The following is an 18158-nucleotide window of genomic DNA, read 5'->3' on the forward strand; positions in this document are numbered from 1 at the left end:
ATTTATTTATGTTTCAGAGAAATATACTCCATAATTTGTTATCTTTTTATAGGAACCTCGAAAGTTAAGTTATGCTGAGGTGTGTCAGAAGCCTCCTAAAGAGCCATGTCCAGTTCCTGTCCAGCCGCTACGGGAACTGAGATCCAATGTTGCGTCTCCCACCAGAAATGAAGAGAATGGATCTCCTGAGAAGCCTGTTGAGAAAACATATGAGAAACCAGAAACAAGGGCTAGTAAGGATCATTCTGGCTTCCGCGGCAGTGCCATTCCCAGGGGAGCAGCTGGAAAAATCAGGGAACAGAGACGGCAGTTTAGCCATAGGGCTATACCTCAGGGAGTGACTCGACGTAACGGGAAAGAGCAGTTTGTGCCACCCAGATCACCAAAGTAAAACACAACCGTAACAGAAGCTACTCAGAAACTTCTCTCTTCCCACTAAACTTGAGCCTATATTGAACTGTCTTGGGGGGGAGGAAGTAGCCAGGAAAGATGGGAAGCATGTCCTTAAATATTATGGATTTTGGAATTGTAAGAGGAACCCAAAATTCATCTCGAAATGATTTTCAAATGCTGGAGGATTCCAATCAGTATAAATATATATAAATATATATATATATACACACACATATATAAATATAATTTTTCTATTTTTGTTTTTGATTTTAATTTGCAGGGATTTTCTGCCTGGAATCAATTTTGAAGGTTCAGATTTAGCTTGGGAGAGAAAACAAAAAAACATTATACATCCTTCAGTATAGGAGATGAGGGAGTGAGAGAAAATATTTTTTGAAGAAACATTTCTGTAAAAATTAGAAATTACTTTTTTTAATCTATTTAAAGTTTGGCTTGAAGAATGCCGTCTCTGACAAATGGCCTTGTGTTGCAAAGCAGATCAGTGGCTGGGGATCTGTTCTGGGTGTGAGTGTGTGCAAAGTGATTGAAGCCAAATCTGTTGTCGTGTTAGTAAATGATTTAAAAACTGAATGTAATACTTGAGTAGACTTTTGTAGTTTGGAATTTAGTTTGTTTTTTGACATTACTAATATTGTATTGTATTGAGCTAGCTATTAAGCTTGATTGTGTGTGCAGCTGTGACTACCAATCAGTTTGATATTCAAGAGCAAAATAGAGATTATTCAAAAACAATTGAAAATTTCTGTTTTAGACCTGAATACTGGATAGGTCAAATAGATTTCAGAGGTTCAAAGTGCCCTGTGACTTTTTTTAAAAAACTTTTCTCTTTAAAATGGGAGACAAATTTTTTTCTTACTTGTTAGTCTCTGTTCTTTGACTCTTCAACCGCAGAAGCAAAATAACCAACCGTTTCCTGTGGTTTCTCACTACTTTGACCAATTTAATCAAATCATACGACTATCATCCTAAACATTATAATGGATTACTGAAAGATTTTATTCTTCTATTAAAGCAATTTGAATTTTAGATCCCAGGATGGTGCTGGCCTGACATTAATTTATTTGTATTGGTGTTAAAAATGAAGCAGAATGCTTTTGGGTGTGGTGGCGTACATCTCCAGTCCCAGCTTCTGAGGTCTATGCCTGCCTGGTGTACATGAGATCCAGTCTATCCAAGACTACCTAGTGAGAGACCTTCTTCCAAAGAAATTAAAAATATATAAGAAAGACAAAACAATGGAACTGATTTTTTTTTAAAGTGGTACAAAAGAAAAAATTTCAAAATCTAATTTGGGGGACTTCTTTTTCTTTTTACAGTGTTTATCATCTTTCTTTCCCCCCCTTCCCTAAAAAATACAGTTTGGAATTCATTGACTAAAAACAGCAAGTCGAGAAACTTGAGATAAAGCGAGAAAAGTGGTTGAAGAAAATAAATGCATAATTTCTCAGTGAAAGTTGTAGCTGTCATATATTAAATAGGAAAGTTTACCTGCTGGTATTTAGAAAACAGCTCAAATATGAAAAACCATGTTGCATTAATCTGTCTTAAGTCATAGCCTTTTTATAGTTTTATGTAGGGTGGTGGTTTATTTTCTGCTTAGGGATAGTTCATAATAGTAAGAACTTCCCTTCTATTAGTGAGTTATGTTTGTACAAATTGAAATTGTAAGTTGTGAGCACTGGAAAGCACCATTGTGACATAAACATCATAGTAATATATGTAAATGGAAGTTAAAATTGCATTACTGTGAAACTTACCTTCCAACTCTTTTATTATTAAAAAGAAATCTTTTTATTTTTATTCTTAAATACAATTAGTTTCTCTGATTATAACCCATAATCAGTGTCACCTACAATAGAAAAATCTCTACAGAACAACCACCCCAGGTGTGTGTGTGTGTGTGTGTCTCTCTCTCTCTCTCTCTCTCTCTCTCTCTCTCTCTCCATTTCTAGGGCAGTTGTACTCAGAAAAAGCAGAGCTGAATTTGTCAAATTACTTTCTGCATTTAGAGACTCTCATGGAAATAAGGGAGAGTCAGACACCAGAATAATAAAATTAAAAGCTTTCCATGATGAAACCATTTTGTGCACTATTCTGAGCAGTCTTAGACGTTGGTCTCTCTGTAGATTCTAGCTCTGGACAACAGCAGGCGCACTTGAGAACCAATGGCTCAGTTCACTTGCCATACTGTTGGTCATGGTGCATTTCTGGTGAGTAAGCCAGCAGGACAATCATGACCCCAGAGGTGAAGCAAAGCCATTTGGTAATTACAAACACTCATGCTATGGAGTATCTTCAGAGAAAAATTCCCAGGCAGATACTAAACTGCTCAGTGGAGCTAGCAGCTTTGCAAAGCTTACCATACATTCCTGCCAGATTAGTTTCTGTGTTACTAAGAAGATCAGGAACATTGCGCAGGCATGTCCCTTCACCACTGTCAATTCCAGACATGGTAATGGAGGATCCGGTGGAGACAGTGCACCTGCGGCTCCAGGTGCTCTAGTTGGAAGACTAAGGAGCTCTTTTCTGTGCTGAGGTTCTCTAGCATGGTCTGCTGCTGGATGAGTGTCTGTCTGCTGATGGAGTCGGCTTTCTAGTTCCGACTGGCTGCTGTTGCTTAAAGTTTTGTTGGTAAGCTGGTTCCTCTCAATCCTTAATCCTGCTTTACAGGGTGTTCTTTGTTCCATGCAGATCTTCTTCCGTGTAATGAAATTCCTGTTTTATCTGGTCCAGTTTTGTCTCCAGCTCTTATTTAGAGGTTTTCTGCCTAGCTATCTGGTCTTGCAGATCGTGTAATTGTTCTCTTGCTGATTCTGCTTCACCAACCTGCTGAGCCTCCATATCCTGCAACTCAGATCTCAGCTGATGTATGTGGCTCATCCGCTTCTGGATCTCCTCCGTTTGCATCTCCTTCTCGTGCCGAAGTTCTAGCTCCATGTTGCCAGCAGTGCTGCTGTCTAGGCCTTCAAAACTGGAGCCTTCCTTTAAATTGTTTATCAATTTTTCTTTAGACTGGAGTATTGTGTAGCTTTCTGCTTGTGGTCAATTAATTCCTGCTTAGAAGACTCCAAGCTCCATCTGTGTAGCTTGACTTGCTGCTGGAGCTCATCAACCTCCTTCTCCTCAGAGTACTTTCTTTCTGCCAGAGTAACCGCTTCTGCCAAATTCTGATGTTCCGCTTCCATTTTATTAAGGCGTGCAGTGAACTCACTCTGCATCTGTTTGTAGCTCTCCTGCTCTCTTCAGAGTGGCACGCACCTCATGCAGCCTCTCCTGAAGAGTTTGCAGAGCTTGGTTCTGTAGACTACTGCCTTCATTGTTGGTGACTTTTCACTCTGCAAGGCTTCCAGTGCTTCCGTGGTCAGCCTCTTGCTGCAGTCGCACTTTGAGCACAGCCAGCTGGAATTCTTTGCAGCCACTGCTTCAGTAAGGTCATCAGCTTGGGCTCGTAGTTCCTGAGTTATTCGATCACTTTTTGAATGGTCAACATTCCATTTTTCAACTCTTGCCCTTGCCTTATTTAATTCTTCTTGAGTTTCTTTGGATCTCTGGAGTAGTGTTAACTCTTACGTGTCAGATTTGTGTTAGTGGGTAATTCTTAAAAGCTTTGAAAACACTGCACGATTCGTGTAACCCAGAATTATTTCGTTGTAACTTATTCAGCTTGGCAAACGCTTTTGATTTGGTGGGTTGATAACATGGTGTATTTACTCAGTTGGAAACAATTATTTCTAAATACTATTTTTTTAATCATCTACCAGATGGAGCATACAATAAAACTACCTGTACTAAGAATTGGGAGAACTTTAGATCATTTTAAAAGTATTAATAATCGTTAGCTGCATCAATGATAAAAGTGTTCTGTTTACCTAGAAATGATAAACATTTGAAGTGTTAACCTCCTATGAATGCAGTGGATTAATAGAATAAACATTTTGCAAAAATCACTTGGTAAAGATTATAAACTTTATTTTTGCACTTAAAATGAAAAATATTTTGTTGAAAGGTGTCACAGATGTAGTTTCCAATTTCTTGTAAGCTTGTGTGATTTACTGGTAGTCCATTAAAACACTGCAAGTTGCGTTTTTGCAGTGCTGCCCTTGAACCCAGGACCTTCCACAGGCCCCATAAGTGTTCTGCACTGACATATAACCCTAACTTCTCAAAGTTCTGAATGAAATTCAAGAAGAATTTCTTTTGAAAAAATACTGAGTGTAAAAATTTTTTAAAGCATAGGATTTTTAATTTCCCTCAGTACTTCTAAATAGCTCCCATTTGATGGGAGTGTATGTGGGATTGGGGGGCAATGAAAATTTGTAATATATATAATATATATTCACAGTGTGTATTTGGCAGTTATTTTATTGCAACAGATTTAGGTTTGATGATGCCTGTGAGTTGTGTGAAACTGACTTTTGCCCATCGTTACTATTAAAGCCAATTGGATTGGTGTTCATAATGTTTCAACTACTTTTGGTTCTTGAGATGGGGGAATTTGAATATCAAAGTTTTCTCTTCACCCTATGGCTTAGCATTTTCTTGCATTGTTGAAGGCCAAAAGTAGATAAAGTGTATTTTAGGGTTCTTGCATGAAAGAGCAAAATCCCACAGGTTCATCACTTTGCACTTCATAGAGAATGTACGCAGAGGGGCATGGCAGAACCTTCTCGTCTTCTGTCTTGATAATATCAAATGTCTGTCTCTAATCTAAGGAATCTCAATTTTGTGAAATATAGTCATTGGCATTTAAAATAGAGATCTATCTAAATTTTTGCCCAACTGTATTTTGGAGACAGACGAGACCTTTAAATGCTGAGGGGTTTGTTGTTGTCTTACCTGCATATTTTGCATATAATACAATGATATGCAGAGTTTTAATTTATTTTTAGTTCTTAAAGTTAAGGTAGCTTCAATATTCTACATTCCCTTTTCTTTTTAAATAACTAGATTTGCTTTTCAAAGACTTGGGGATTTAATTAAGTTAGTGTCTTTCACTGAGGGTAAAGTGAACAAGAAAGTATTGAACAGTTAGGAGCACTGTGTCTAGTTTTGTTAGTTCTGTGTGGCCTTACTAATCAGTCTCTTGGCTTAAATGTTCGCTGCTTTTACTTTGACACAGTTGATGAACAGCACTGGGGTTCAGTTCCTGATGTTTGTGTTGGCAATATATTTTAACCATATTTTAAGAGTATCAATTCTGGCTTTTTATGGAAAAGATAAAAATCAAACAGTATATTCCTTTTGAGGGTTTTTTTAATACGTAAATATATATAAATATAATATATGATGGATTTTTTCTAATTTTTTATATTTCCTTACAATTTGTGGGTATTAATCTAACGTTAGACTCTGGCATATACTACGTAGCTAGTCTGGGCTTTCAAAAAACATGCATGGAAATTCCAGTTTTTATTAGCTGAATGAGGATATTTAGAAATCTCTTTTAAAAGTGACCTGATTACTAAATATCTTAATGTTTATTTTTAAACTAACAATTTGTTATGTCTTATTAGGCAGTCCTAAGGTGCAGCTCAGATGTCTGTGAGCTGTGGGCCAAGCATTCTGTTTTCAGTTCTATAGCACAGAACACTGATTAGTATTGTAAAGAGACATCCACATCATTGTTCTGGTTTTGTTTTTTCAGCAGGTTCAGGTGTCCCTTGAGTGACGTATCATAAATGTGGGGAAATGGGGTGTCAGAACCAGTTACCTGGCTTCTATTTTGTCCGTAGCTTAGATTTGTCCCTGTTGTCAAAACTATCCCCCAATGGTATAGCACATACTCATGCATAAACTGTTAAATGAACATCTTTGTATTTGTATTCGTTTTCAACATTGCCAAGGTGCTATGGGAAATTACAATTACAAAATTAGAAAAAAATAAAATTATCAAAAAGCAAGACTGGTTTTCTTTTCTCCAGGTGGGGTGTATCTACTACTGCGTATTTCTCAGTAATTTCTATGCTGCGCACTCTAATCTGCCGTGCGAGCCAGAGCAGAAGCTCTCTTGTGTAGGGGGGTGGGCATTTTACTTGTAAACAATAGCAGTTCAACTTTATGATTCTGGGAATTTCCATTTCTACCTCTGTCAGCTACAAAATGATAGGGAAATGTGCAGTTTAAGGATTTTTGTCTTGGGACAGATTATATATAGCCTGCCTCGATATAGCAAATCAAGTTTAGGTTTGGGCATTATTTGTTTACTTAATTTTATTTTGCGCGAGTTGGTGTTTTGCTTACATGTATGTATGTATGTATGTATATGCGCCACATATGTACCTGGTGCCAGCTGAGCTCAGAAGTTACAGACAGTTAGGGACTACCATATGGGTGCTGGGAACTAACCCCCAGTCCTCTCCAAGAGCTGCAAGTGCTTTAATCCTCTCTCCAGCAGTGGGGCTGTTTTAAAGTCTGTCTTTAATCCCAGCTCTTGGGAAACAGGCAGCTGAATTTGAGACCTGAAAAGGCTGCACAGTGAAACTCTGTCTCAAAACAAACATAAAAGAGGACCTCTGGGCAAGGTAGAGAAATTTAAATAAATTTAGGTCCTTTGTTTACTTCTTCCTTCCCATTGGGGGTTGTTTTGGTTTGAGACAAAAGTTTTAGCATCTGTTACCTAATTAATATGATAGGTCAGATCATCTATTAAACATGCTATAGTGCAAAAAGTAAAAGAAATGGTGTTTCTGGGCAATTATGTCATAGTTATTCCTGAATTGCTTGGTTAGTATAAGTTTTTAAATGTAGAAATAAAGTTTTCCTAAATGTGGTCTGATTTAAATTATATTATGTAATCTTAAATTAATTTGGTACAGTTTTATTTTAGATAGTAAACATTAAATAACTAGGTATTTGTTTTATAATCACTTAGCTCAGTAGTAACAGGGTCCTTTAGTGAAGCTGTTAGCACACTGAAATTACCTTCTTAGTGAAGGCAAATGTCAGTGAGCAGAGGCTCTCTCTGTGACAAGTCCCTAATGGTAAATGCTGAGAAAACATTGGAAGCCTTGTCAGTGTGTTGTCTCTGTCTCCTCACAGGGGCCGGAAAGATGGTTCAGTTTCCCCAATGGAGTTGTGAACTAGCTGCCTGAGAGTGCTAGGGTTCAACCTGCAGTCCTCTGGAATAACAATAAGTTTTCTTAACCACAGACATCTTTCCAACCCTGTATTACTATTTTTCCTTGTTTTATTTCATTGTTTTGAGACAGTCTCATGTATCCCAGGCTGGCCTCAACCTCACTAGCCGAAGATGGTCTTGTACTTCTTATCATACTCCCTCCATTAAGTCAGTGGTTCTCAACCCCTTTGGGATTCACACCTTATATCCTGTGTACCAGATATTTACATTATAATTCCATAACCAGCAAGATTACAGCAGCAATGGAATAATTTTATGGTTGGGGATCACCACCGCATGAACTGTATTAAAGGGAGGTTGGGAACCACTGGTGAGCTAGGATTGTGGGCATGTACCCCCATTCTTGATTTATCTCGTTCCAGGATAGGCTTTGTGCATTCCCGGCAGGCACTCCAACTAACCTGTGAGAATGTGTTCTTAGTGGGCGCAGCCAAGTTAGTAACCTCACGGTTGTCATCCTGTGAAGCACTGGAGAACATTAAATATTGTGCCTCCGCTTTCTTTCAATTTCTGTGTTTTTATTTGGGGATTGAGGTGCATATCCTCACGGTACATGAGGAGATCAGAGGACAACTTACTTGGAGGAGTCAGATTTCTCCGACCATGTGGATTCCAAGGAGCGAATGTCATCCGCTTGGTTTTTATTCCCACCATTACCCACCATAAGTGATAAATGTAATTAAATGTTTTTCTTTTGGGTTTTTATTCTATGTGTGTTAGTGTTTTGCCCGTCTGTGTACCATGTGCCTCTGTAGGAAACCAGAAGAGGGTGCCATCCTTGGAACAGGTGCTAGGGATGGCGTGCTGGCAGTTGGCACATCCTCTCCAAGAACAGTAAGCATTCCTAATCCGTGAGCCATTTTTAGTAACTTCTGCAAGGAAGATTTCGTCACTGTTCTGGAATTGTGTTGATGTATGTTTATTTTGAAACTCTAGTTCACCGCTGCCCATGCCAGCTTTGATTTGTGGTCCTCCTGCCGCAGCCTTCCAAGCATTTATAATCGATTGTAACTTATAACATGGGTATTGTTGGGCTGTGTGAGTCTGTGTGCATCGTGTGCATGCAGTGCCCACAGATGCCAGGGGGCCTTGGAAAAGGCAGTTTTGAGTCCGATGTGAATGCTGAGACCCAAACCCAAGTCCTCTGCAAGACTGATTAGAGCTCTTGCTGGGCTGTGTCTCTCTCTTCCGTTAAGGTCTCTAATTTGTTTAAGGTGCTGGAGATTAAATCTAGATCTCCGAGACTGCGCTCTGTCACACGACTACACTTGGAGTCCAACAGACAACATATTTATGTGTGCACATGCAGGTATGCTTGCATACTTGACTGTGCATGTCAAGGCCAGAGGACAGATTGCCTGTACCATATTAACTTTAAAGTAGTAAGCCTACTTGATATACCCAAGGGTAAACACTGGAGAGAGATTATATCTCTTCATACATTCCTAGATTGGATTTGCTGTATTCCTGCACATATATATGTGTGTACCGTGTGTGTGCTTGGTACCGGAAGAGTTGAGAAGAGGACCTATCTGATGCACTGGAAATGGACTTACAGATAGGTGTGAGCTGTGTCACATGGGTGCTGACAAAGGTGTAAGCTATGTCGTGTGGATGCTGGCTGTTGAACCTCTGGAAGTGGAACAGGTGTTGGAAGAGGGAGGCCGCTTGGCTAGCTTAGACCCCCCCCAAAATCACACAGGAACTGTATTAATTAAATCACTGCTTGGCCCATTAACTCTGACTTCTTATTGGCTAACTCTTACATCTTAATTTAACCCATTTCTATTAATCTGTGTATTGCCACATGGCTGTGGCTTACTGGCTAAAGATCCAGCGTCTGTCTCCGCCGGGCTACATGGCTTCTGACTCTGCCTTCCTTCTCCCGAGCTATAGCCAAGCCAATTTCTTTATTCATTAACCAATAAAAGCAACACAGAAGGACTTCCCACACTGAACAGGTGCTCTTAAATTTCCCTCTCCTAAGTCCTCCCAGATTCTCTCTCGCCAACTGTATTTTATAAATGTTTGTCTAGCCATGGTGGGGGGGGGGGCGCACAATGCCACCATACCAGCACTGGGGCCTCTAACTTACTGAGTGCCAGGCAAATAAGACTGTCTTTAAAGAAAAAAAAGTGGACCACAGCCATGATGGTATGAACACTTTCTAACAAGACTTTGTGTCTTAACTACAAGATACAAAATTAAGACAAATTTGGGAAAAGAGAACTCAAAATCCTGCTCACAGTTGGTTTCGAAGTGAGGGAGGGTGTGGTGATATGGTTAGGTGGAGGGAGGGTCCTGCTGTCAGCCCTCATAACCTGAATTTGATGGAAGGAGAAAGCTAACCCTCTCAAGGTGCCCTCTGACTTCCAGACATGCATTTTGGCACATGTGGCCACCCCCACACAGTAAATAAAAGTAATAGAGACGCCGGGCGATGGTGGCGCACGCCTTTAATCCCAGCACTCGGGAGGCAGAGGCAGGTGGATCTCTGTGAGTTCGAGACCAGCCTGGTCTACAGAGCTAGTTCCAGGACAGGCTCCAAAGCCACAGAGAAACCCTGTTTCAAAAAAACCAAAAAAAAAAAAAAAAAAAAAAAGTAATAGAGACTAGGAAGATTGGGCAGGTGGTGGAGAACTTGCTGTGCAAGCAGGAGGGCCTGAGTTTGATCCCCAGAAAGAGCCCAGGTGCAGAGATGTGCACCCATAATCCAGCTCTGGAGACAGAAGCATCCATGAGGCTTGCTGGCCAAATTGGCTGCAGATGGGGAACTCCAGGTTTGAGACCCTGTCTCAAACATGGTGAAGAGAGATTGAGAGACACTTGATGTCAATTAGTAGCCTTCAAGTGAAGAGTATGTGCACACAGCCCAGAAATAAACCTAACAAAGGGTATGAAAGACCTCTGCAATGAAGATGTTTTAAGGAAAAATGAAAGACAACAAAAATTGATGAAAATACAAGATTGAAAGATTAGACCTCTCCTGTTAACAGTAAGCCGAATATTGTAAAAATGACTTAATACATGGGTTCAATACAGTCACAATTCAGTAACATATTTACAGACACAGAAAAAAAATCCCAAAGTTCATATGGAAGAACACATCCAAAAAGAGCTAAAATAATTACGAGCAGAAAACATTGCTATAAGTATATCAGTATCCAATCTCAAATTGTATTAAACTCCTCTGGTGACAAAATAGCATGGTGCTGGCACAAAAATGGCCATGTTGACTGTTAAGTCCAATGCAGCCCCCTAAAATTTAATGACAGTGTACTAAACAGGTCTTAGACCAGGTAAACAGAAGCCTAAATGTGGGGGCACCGAGGTCTCTGTGCTCACAGACAAGCACTAAAGGAACTAGAATGTTCAAATTCTGTAGTTGCCCCTTAAGCAACTGCTGTCTTAATTGGCAGTGCAACAGGAATTCTGTTCCGTCAGGTTAATTTAATCAAATGTAGCATGTCATTGCATCATTAAGTAAATATCCCACAGCATAATTGAATGTAACACATCGTGATACTCCACAACACTGGGACGTTAAGCACACGTGGTTGTTCCTTCAAGAGAAGGTATATGCTGGGCAGTGGTGGTGCACACCTTTAATCCTAACACTCCAGAGGCAGTGGTATCCCTGTGAGTTCAAGATCAGCCTGGTCTATAGTGTGAGTTCCAGGACAGGCTCCAAAAGCTATGGAGAAACCTTGTCTTGAAAAAAAAGAAAAAAGAATGCAGAGCCCGGTTTTCCTGCCAGAAGGCTGGAGCTGATGTGTTTTGTAGCCTGGTTACCTTTTTTTTTTTTTTTTTTTTTGCCTGGTTACCTTTGAGTAGTTTGTAGGACCAGGGACTTTCAGACACTGAACCCTACCGCAGACCAGCATTTTGAAACTTGTTTCTCTCAGTCTATCTAGAGAACCTATCTTTAGGGAAGGTGAAGGTGTCACGTGCACTTTACAAAGAGTTTAATGTCATGTCTGATCCGTGTTTAGCTTTGTTCCTCAGAGATCTAGGTATGTGGTGGTGTGCACGTGGGACTGAGATAGTCCTCACAAGAATAGTTTTCACCAGATTGCTGAGCTTAAATAAACATAAAATAATCCACTTGGGTCAGACTCCGGATGTTTGAACCAGCACTGGCTGCTGAGTTGCGGTGGTCGGAACTGCCTTCTTGCTTCCCACGGCTTGTTACTCTGTTGCCTATGAAGTTTGCAGATGCCCCACGCCCACGAGCACCTAAAGGCCGGTTCTGTTTACCAGGAAAGTGGATCTCCTAAGGTGGGTGTCTGTTTACCAGGAACCTCCCTTAATCTCGCCAAAGGTCAGCTACCCCGCAAGGGCATCTGGTTCTTAGTCTGTCCAAACAACTGCTAGATAGAATGGTGGAAGATGGCAGCCTTGCCTTCGGGCGCCAGCAGCAGTCTGTTCGCTCAGGAGACCCCTAAGCTCATCTTTGGTCGCTCTCTCTGTTGTCCCACCACAGAAGCTCAAGGACCTCCTATCACACAAGAGCCTCTCTACGTTGTCCCCTTGTACATCCCAACTTCTCCATATCCCCTTCCTAGTAAGGATTCCTGGCATCACTTGGCTCCCGCCCTGCACTTGGCTCTCTGCATTCCTTCCCAAGGCCCCTGACCTCACCCATTCCTGCCTAGAACCTTGAAAGTCAACAACTGTTACCCCTGTCTAGTCCTGCCTAAGCTTGACTCACAAGCGGGAGCTCATTTTCAGCTTCACTGGCTCCCACTAAGCACACTGTGCCATAGTCTCTAACCTGGTTACAGAGCCTGTGCCTTTACCACCAGCCCCCTACTAAAGATAGAGCGACTGCGAGAGTAGTCAGCTAACACCCCCATCCTCCTTCCTCTATTCTCCTCCTGGCTCCTCCAAACTTAACTCGTGCCTACTGGAGTCCCAGCGACAGGCCCTATTCTCATTAGACGATTTAGTAGCCTGAGCTCCTGTTCCAGGAGCAGGAGGGTACAGCGCATGTGCACTGAGACCATGCAGCCAGTCAAGGCACTGCCTGCTTACTGGGCATGCGTTCAGAAGGGATGCACTCTGCCAGGTTTGCACATAGACATCCCAGCTCCTCCCCAAGGAGCCTGGCCATTTCTGACTTTATTAATAACTTTGGGTCCAAAGATGGACATGTTGCATGTTGCTTGCTGTTGCTACAAATGTAAGAGCCTTAAAGGGACAGGCGGTGATGGTGCACATAATCCCAGCACACGGGAGGCAGAGACAGGCAGAGCTCTGTGAGTTCAAAACCAGCATGGACTACAGAGGGAGTTCCAGGACAGAAAGGCTCCAAAGCTACAGAGAAACCCTGACTCGAAAAACTTAGAAAAGAAAAGGAGCCTTAAGTTACCTGAACCCTTAAGTTACCGTTTTTTACCAAAGAAAGCTTAGAAAAGCTTAGAAAATGAGGCCTAACTTGGTTTCAAGTATAAAAGCCAGGCTTTCTTTGCCTTTTCCTAGAATTCACAGGTCAGGCTTCATGAAAAGCAGGCTCAAAACCACCATGCTGCTGCTACTTAGAAATTGCTCATTACTATTCCTTTATGCTCCAGTGATAATTCAAAAAGACTTGCCTTTCCAGTGGCTACTCTCATTATTCAAGCATCTAAGGGTTGTGGTAAACGATTGGATGTCTCCAGACAGAAAGAAAAGGTAAAAGTTAAAGATTAGGATGCCTGATGTTAACTGGATGGTGGTGGCAGGCACCTTTAATCCCAGCACTCAGGAAGCAGAGGCAGGCAGATCTCTAAATTTGAGGCCAACCTGGTCTGCAAAGCAAGTTCCAGGACAGACAGAGCTTTTACACAAAGAAACCCGGTCTCAAAACAAACAAACAAATAAAAAAGATGGCTGATGTTTCCAGAGGTCTTAAGCAAGCTGTGAATGTTATAATTTAATAACACGGCACTAGGGCTGGAGAGATGGCTCAGAGGTTAAGAGCATTGTCTGCTCTTCCAAAGGTCCTGAGTTCAATTCCCAGCAACCACATGGTGGCTCACAACCATCTGTAATAAGGTCTGATGCCCTCTTCTGGCCTGCAGGCATACACACATACAGAATGACAGAATATTGTATGCATAATAAATAAATATTTTTTAAAAAAAAAACACGGCACTAAGGAACACCATACAACAGAACTCTCACGGAAGGGGTTTATTAAGAGAGAAAGGCATACGAGCCTGCCTGCCTGCCTGCCCTCCCGCCTGTGCCCGCCCGCCTGTGCCCGCCCGCCCGTCTGCCTGCCTGTCAGAGGAGTGGTGGGAGAATAAGAAGGAAAAGAAGAAGAAGAGGAGAGAGAAAGCAGGCAGGGTTTCACTTTTCAAAAGGGTGGGGGTGCCGCTGACTAAGGTGTTGCCTGCCTGTGTACTGGGCATGCACAGGGGTGAAGCACTCTGCCAGGTCTCCCAGAAGTGGACCAGGTATGCCTAAATGCCAACATTCCTCTTCTGTTTATTTTAGAAAGTTGAGGAGTTAGGAGTGGCAGGTAAAGTTTGGTCCTGCTGATCTGGAGGCACTGGAGTCTTGGGGACCTGGGAACACTGAGGTGCTGGCCACCTCTCGAGGTAGCTTGCTGTTTCACATCATTGTCCAGGCTCTATAGAACTGTCTGGCACTGCTTGGACCTGGCAAGATGCTGATAGGGCAGAAGATAAGGTTAAGTTTAGGGGAAATTTTTTCCTTAGATCCTGGTACTTGAGGGAAGGGGTGTTCCAAGACCAGGGAAAGGTGGGAAACTTAGGCTGTTGATTTTCAGTACTTATCTGGAGTGCGGTTGACAGTGCATCTGACCTCTTCAAGGTGGGTCCAAGTCAACTCCCTGGATCTCACAAGAGGTTTTTGAGTGTGCAAATAGATATGTTTTAGACACATTAGCATTCCCACTCTTTGTATCTGTAACAAAATCCCTATTTGTACCACATTATAGAAAAGGTATGTATGGTCACACAGTGGCCGCACCCTGCCAGTTTAACACCCTATCAGCATTTCATCACTATGAACTTTTGGAGTCTTTTTGTTTGTTTGTTTGTTTATTTTTTTTTTCAAGACAGGCCTTTTCTGTGTAACAGCCCTAGCTATCCTGGGACTTGCGCTTATAGACCAGGCTGGCCTTGAACTCACAGAGATCTGCCTGTGTCTGCCTCCTGAGTGCTGGGATTAATGGTGTGCGCCACCACTGCCTGGTGAACTTTTGGAGTCTTAATATAGCAGTAGCATAATGAGAGGGAGAAACCTGGAGCATGTTTCATTCTTTCACATTCTTCTCCTCCTTAGACCTTCATAACTTGCATTCTCACACCTTAAGTCAGTTTCTTAGACCTCACATCTTTTTTGGGGGGGAATTTTTCGAGACAGGGTTTCTCCGTAGTTTTTGGTTCCTGTCGTGGAACTAGCTCTTGTAGACCAGGCTGGCCTCGAACTCCCAGAGATCCGCCTGCCTCTGCCTCCCGAGTGTTGGGATTAAAGGCGTGCGCCACCACCGCCGGCTAGACCCTCACATCTTAAGTCTTCACATGCTTTTCTCATTCCCTGCTCCTTCTGCATCCTCTCTACTCCCCAGCTGTGCTGGGTGACTGTGTATACAAAGTGTGAAGGACACTTGGATCTGAGGGATGAGGAAGGCACTGTTGCGCCCGAAATCTGAAACCTGAATTGTTGATGGAGCAGTGGGCCACTTCCCGCTGCCACCTGGCTCCCAGCTAGCTTTACCCGAAATAACTACACGGAAACTGTATTCTTTTAAACACTGCCTGGCCCATTAGTTCCAGCCTCTTATTGGCTAACTCTCACATCTTGATTAACCCATTTCTAATAATCTGTGTAGCACCACGAGGTGGTAGCTTACCAGGAAAGATCTTAACCTGCGTCTGTCTCGGAGAGGAGAATCATGGCCACTGCCTGACTCTGCTTCTTTCTCCCAGCATTCTGTTCAGTCTAGTCTGCCGACCTAATTTTCTGTCCTGTTAAAGGGCCAAGGCAGTCTCTTTATTTAACCAATGAAATCAACACAAAACAGAAGATTCTCCCACATCACTGTATCGCCATCAAGAGACCAGCCCTGATGCAAAAACAAACAGTCTTTATTTGTGAGTTAACTCAGGTCCCTCCATCCTTCGTAAGCCGCAATAGCAGCAATGACAGTGGCAGTAGCAGCAGGAACAATGCAGGAGAGACCCTGAGCGGCAAATACAAGGGGTTGAAATAACGAAAGAGCCTTGGGGGAAGTCCAAGCCCCTGGGCTTGTGATTGGCTGTCCCTTGGAATTCAGACATCCAAGCTTAGGATTGGCTGCCCACTATGATGTAAGGAGGCTTTCCAGGCCTGAGGAGAATTCCAAGCCTCTAGGGCTTCAGTGATTGGTCAGTTTTCCTTGCTCAGGGATTGGTGGTTTAGTGTCAGGGCAGAGATGGCTCCAAATCTGGGACCAAACTGTGTTTCTTTCTTTGATTCTTTTTACCTTTTTGATCCTAATTTTGGGATCAGGGCAAAATCTTTGGTATACTCTAAATCTAGTATGTTCTTTTGGTCCTGGTTTCAGGGCCAAGGACTTTTCTCTGGCTCTTGGTTTGGGAACAGAGTATTTCTTCCCCTGGCTCTGGTCCTATTTTCAGGGTTGGAGTTTGGAGTAGAGCCATTCAGGGTCTAGGTAGGGTCTATGAATCAGGAATTTTCTGAGGCCTGGGTCTCTCAGGCACAAGCCACCCAGTGAGTCATCACTCAAAGAATAGGGGCTGAGGGACTAAGCTTGAAGGACTCTTGGGTCCGAGAGACAAGAAACGAGGCCTTACTCATGGAAAACAGACAGAGAAAGGGGGCTCATGAGTCCTACCGGTGCTAGATGGAGGGGCCCAGAGTCCGTTAGTTGGAAAAGCAAAGCTGTAGCATGTGGACTTGATGTCAGTGTCCTGTTGTACCTCAGTGTACTGGGGGGCAGGAGGAAACCCCAGGAGAGCCTGCCAAGATCATTGTACCAATCTTATAATTTAAAAAAACGGCAGGCAGCAGCCTTGGTGGGTTGGAGCCAAGAGGCCCCACAGCAGGTGAGAGAGACGCACCATCCAAATGGCACTCACGTAGAGGATTTTATTGGGGGAAAGGAGGGAGAGATATAGGAGGTATAGAGACACACTCTGCCAGGTTTCTAAGGGGCAGGTCAGGTGTGCCTGACAGCGAGGATCTGACAAAATTATTTAAAGTGTGTGAATATGGGTCGCAGTCATAAACACTGGCTGCTGTAGCTCTCAGTTGTATGCTGGCTGATTGCTCATGTTCTTTTTTTTTTTTTTTATATTTTATTTATTATGTGTACAATATTCTGTCTGCATGTATGTCTGCAGTCCAGAAGAGGGCACCAGATTTCATTACAGATGGTTGTGAGCCACCATGTGGTTGCCAGGAATTGAACTCAGGACCTTTGGAAGAGCAGGCAATGCTCTTAACCACTGAGCCATCTCTCCAGCCCCCGATTGCTCATGTTCTTATCCCCAGAACCATCTTCCGATTCCTCAAACTCTTCCCCACCGTCATCTTTCCTGCCAGGAAACTTCTGTCTTACTGCTGGCATATGAATTTCATGTTTCTATCTTGTTGGCAACTTTTCAGGCTTTGTTTTTGTTATGGGTTCAAGCAGACACTCGTGATTACAGTGAGGATTTCAGTGTCGAGTCCAAACAGTGGTTCTGTTGATACATAAAACTTGATCTCTTGTCAGCTCTCTTACGCCCAACCTCCCAGGCAGTGTGATAGGCCTAGACATCTCAAGCCTACTCCCCAAATAAAGGTCCCCCGGGCTCCTTAGCTCTCTTTCGTCCCAGCAAGTTTCCACCCAGCTTGCAGATACCATCCAGGAACCAACTTCAGCCCTGTAACTACTCTAAAACCTGCTCACTTATTTTAACTTCACAGCTCCTACAAAACCTGGAAGCCCTGAAATTGGTACCCACTAAAGGGGGTGGTTCCTCTTCTTCAGTGAAGGATATTGCTGTTATCTGAGCTCATCTGGCCAAGTGGAACTTGCAGATACCATCCAGGAACCAACTTCAGCCCTGTAACTACTCTAAAACCTGCTCACTTATTTTAACTTCACAGCTCCTACAAAACCTGGAAGCCCTGAAATTGGTACCCACTAAAGGGGGTGGTTCCTCTTCTTCAGTGAAGGATATTGCTGTTATCTGAGCTCATCTGGCCAAGTGGAAGTGTGGATTACACACATTGGTTTACAAACTACAGCCTCCAGAGGCCAACCCCCAGGGGAAAATCCCTGCCAGAGTCCTCTCTAGGGCACTTGATGAAAAATATGTCAACTGGGGGGAGGGAACGCAGGTCAAATAATCCCAAACTAACTCAGAATAGAATATTCTAAGGTTTTCCTTTATTAAAAGGGAACTCACGGATCACAGAGAAGAAATAGGAATAGTGTCTGACATCCAGGTGTGACTCACAGAAGAGAGAGGCCAAGTAGGCGGGACCATGACTTTTTGGTACCCAAAGTCACGCCCCAACCTTAAAGGCCATTGGCTGAAGGAGGTTCCCCATGAGGCACTGGCTTCCACCCCTCCTTAGTCTGCTAATCTCTATCCTTCTCGTA

General features: G+C 42.7%; 1 protein-coding gene and 1 pseudogene across 2 annotated transcripts in view; one reads left to right on the plus strand and one right to left on the minus strand.

Annotated features, from left to right (window-relative positions):
• Positions 1–6314, plus strand: part of Larp4 (La ribonucleoprotein 4) — a 58644-nt gene extending 52330 nt beyond the window's left edge. For both annotated transcript variants that reach the window (XM_075960648.1, XM_075960649.1), the window contains exon 16: positions 53–6314. In XM_075960648.1, coding sequence (XP_075816763.1) covers positions 53–391 — 339 coding nt within the window. In that variant the 3' untranslated portion in view covers positions 392–6314. The remainder of the gene's footprint in view (positions 1–52) is intronic.
• Positions 2590–4837, minus strand: LOC142844114 (golgin subfamily A member 5 pseudogene; annotated as a pseudogene).
• Positions 6315–18158: the final 11844 nt, after the last annotated feature.

Source organism: Microtus pennsylvanicus, chromosome 2 (genome assembly GCF_037038515.1).
Source record: "Microtus pennsylvanicus isolate mMicPen1 chromosome 2, mMicPen1.hap1, whole genome shotgun sequence".
Taxonomy (NCBI): Eukaryota; Metazoa; Chordata; class Mammalia; order Rodentia; family Cricetidae; genus Microtus; species Microtus pennsylvanicus.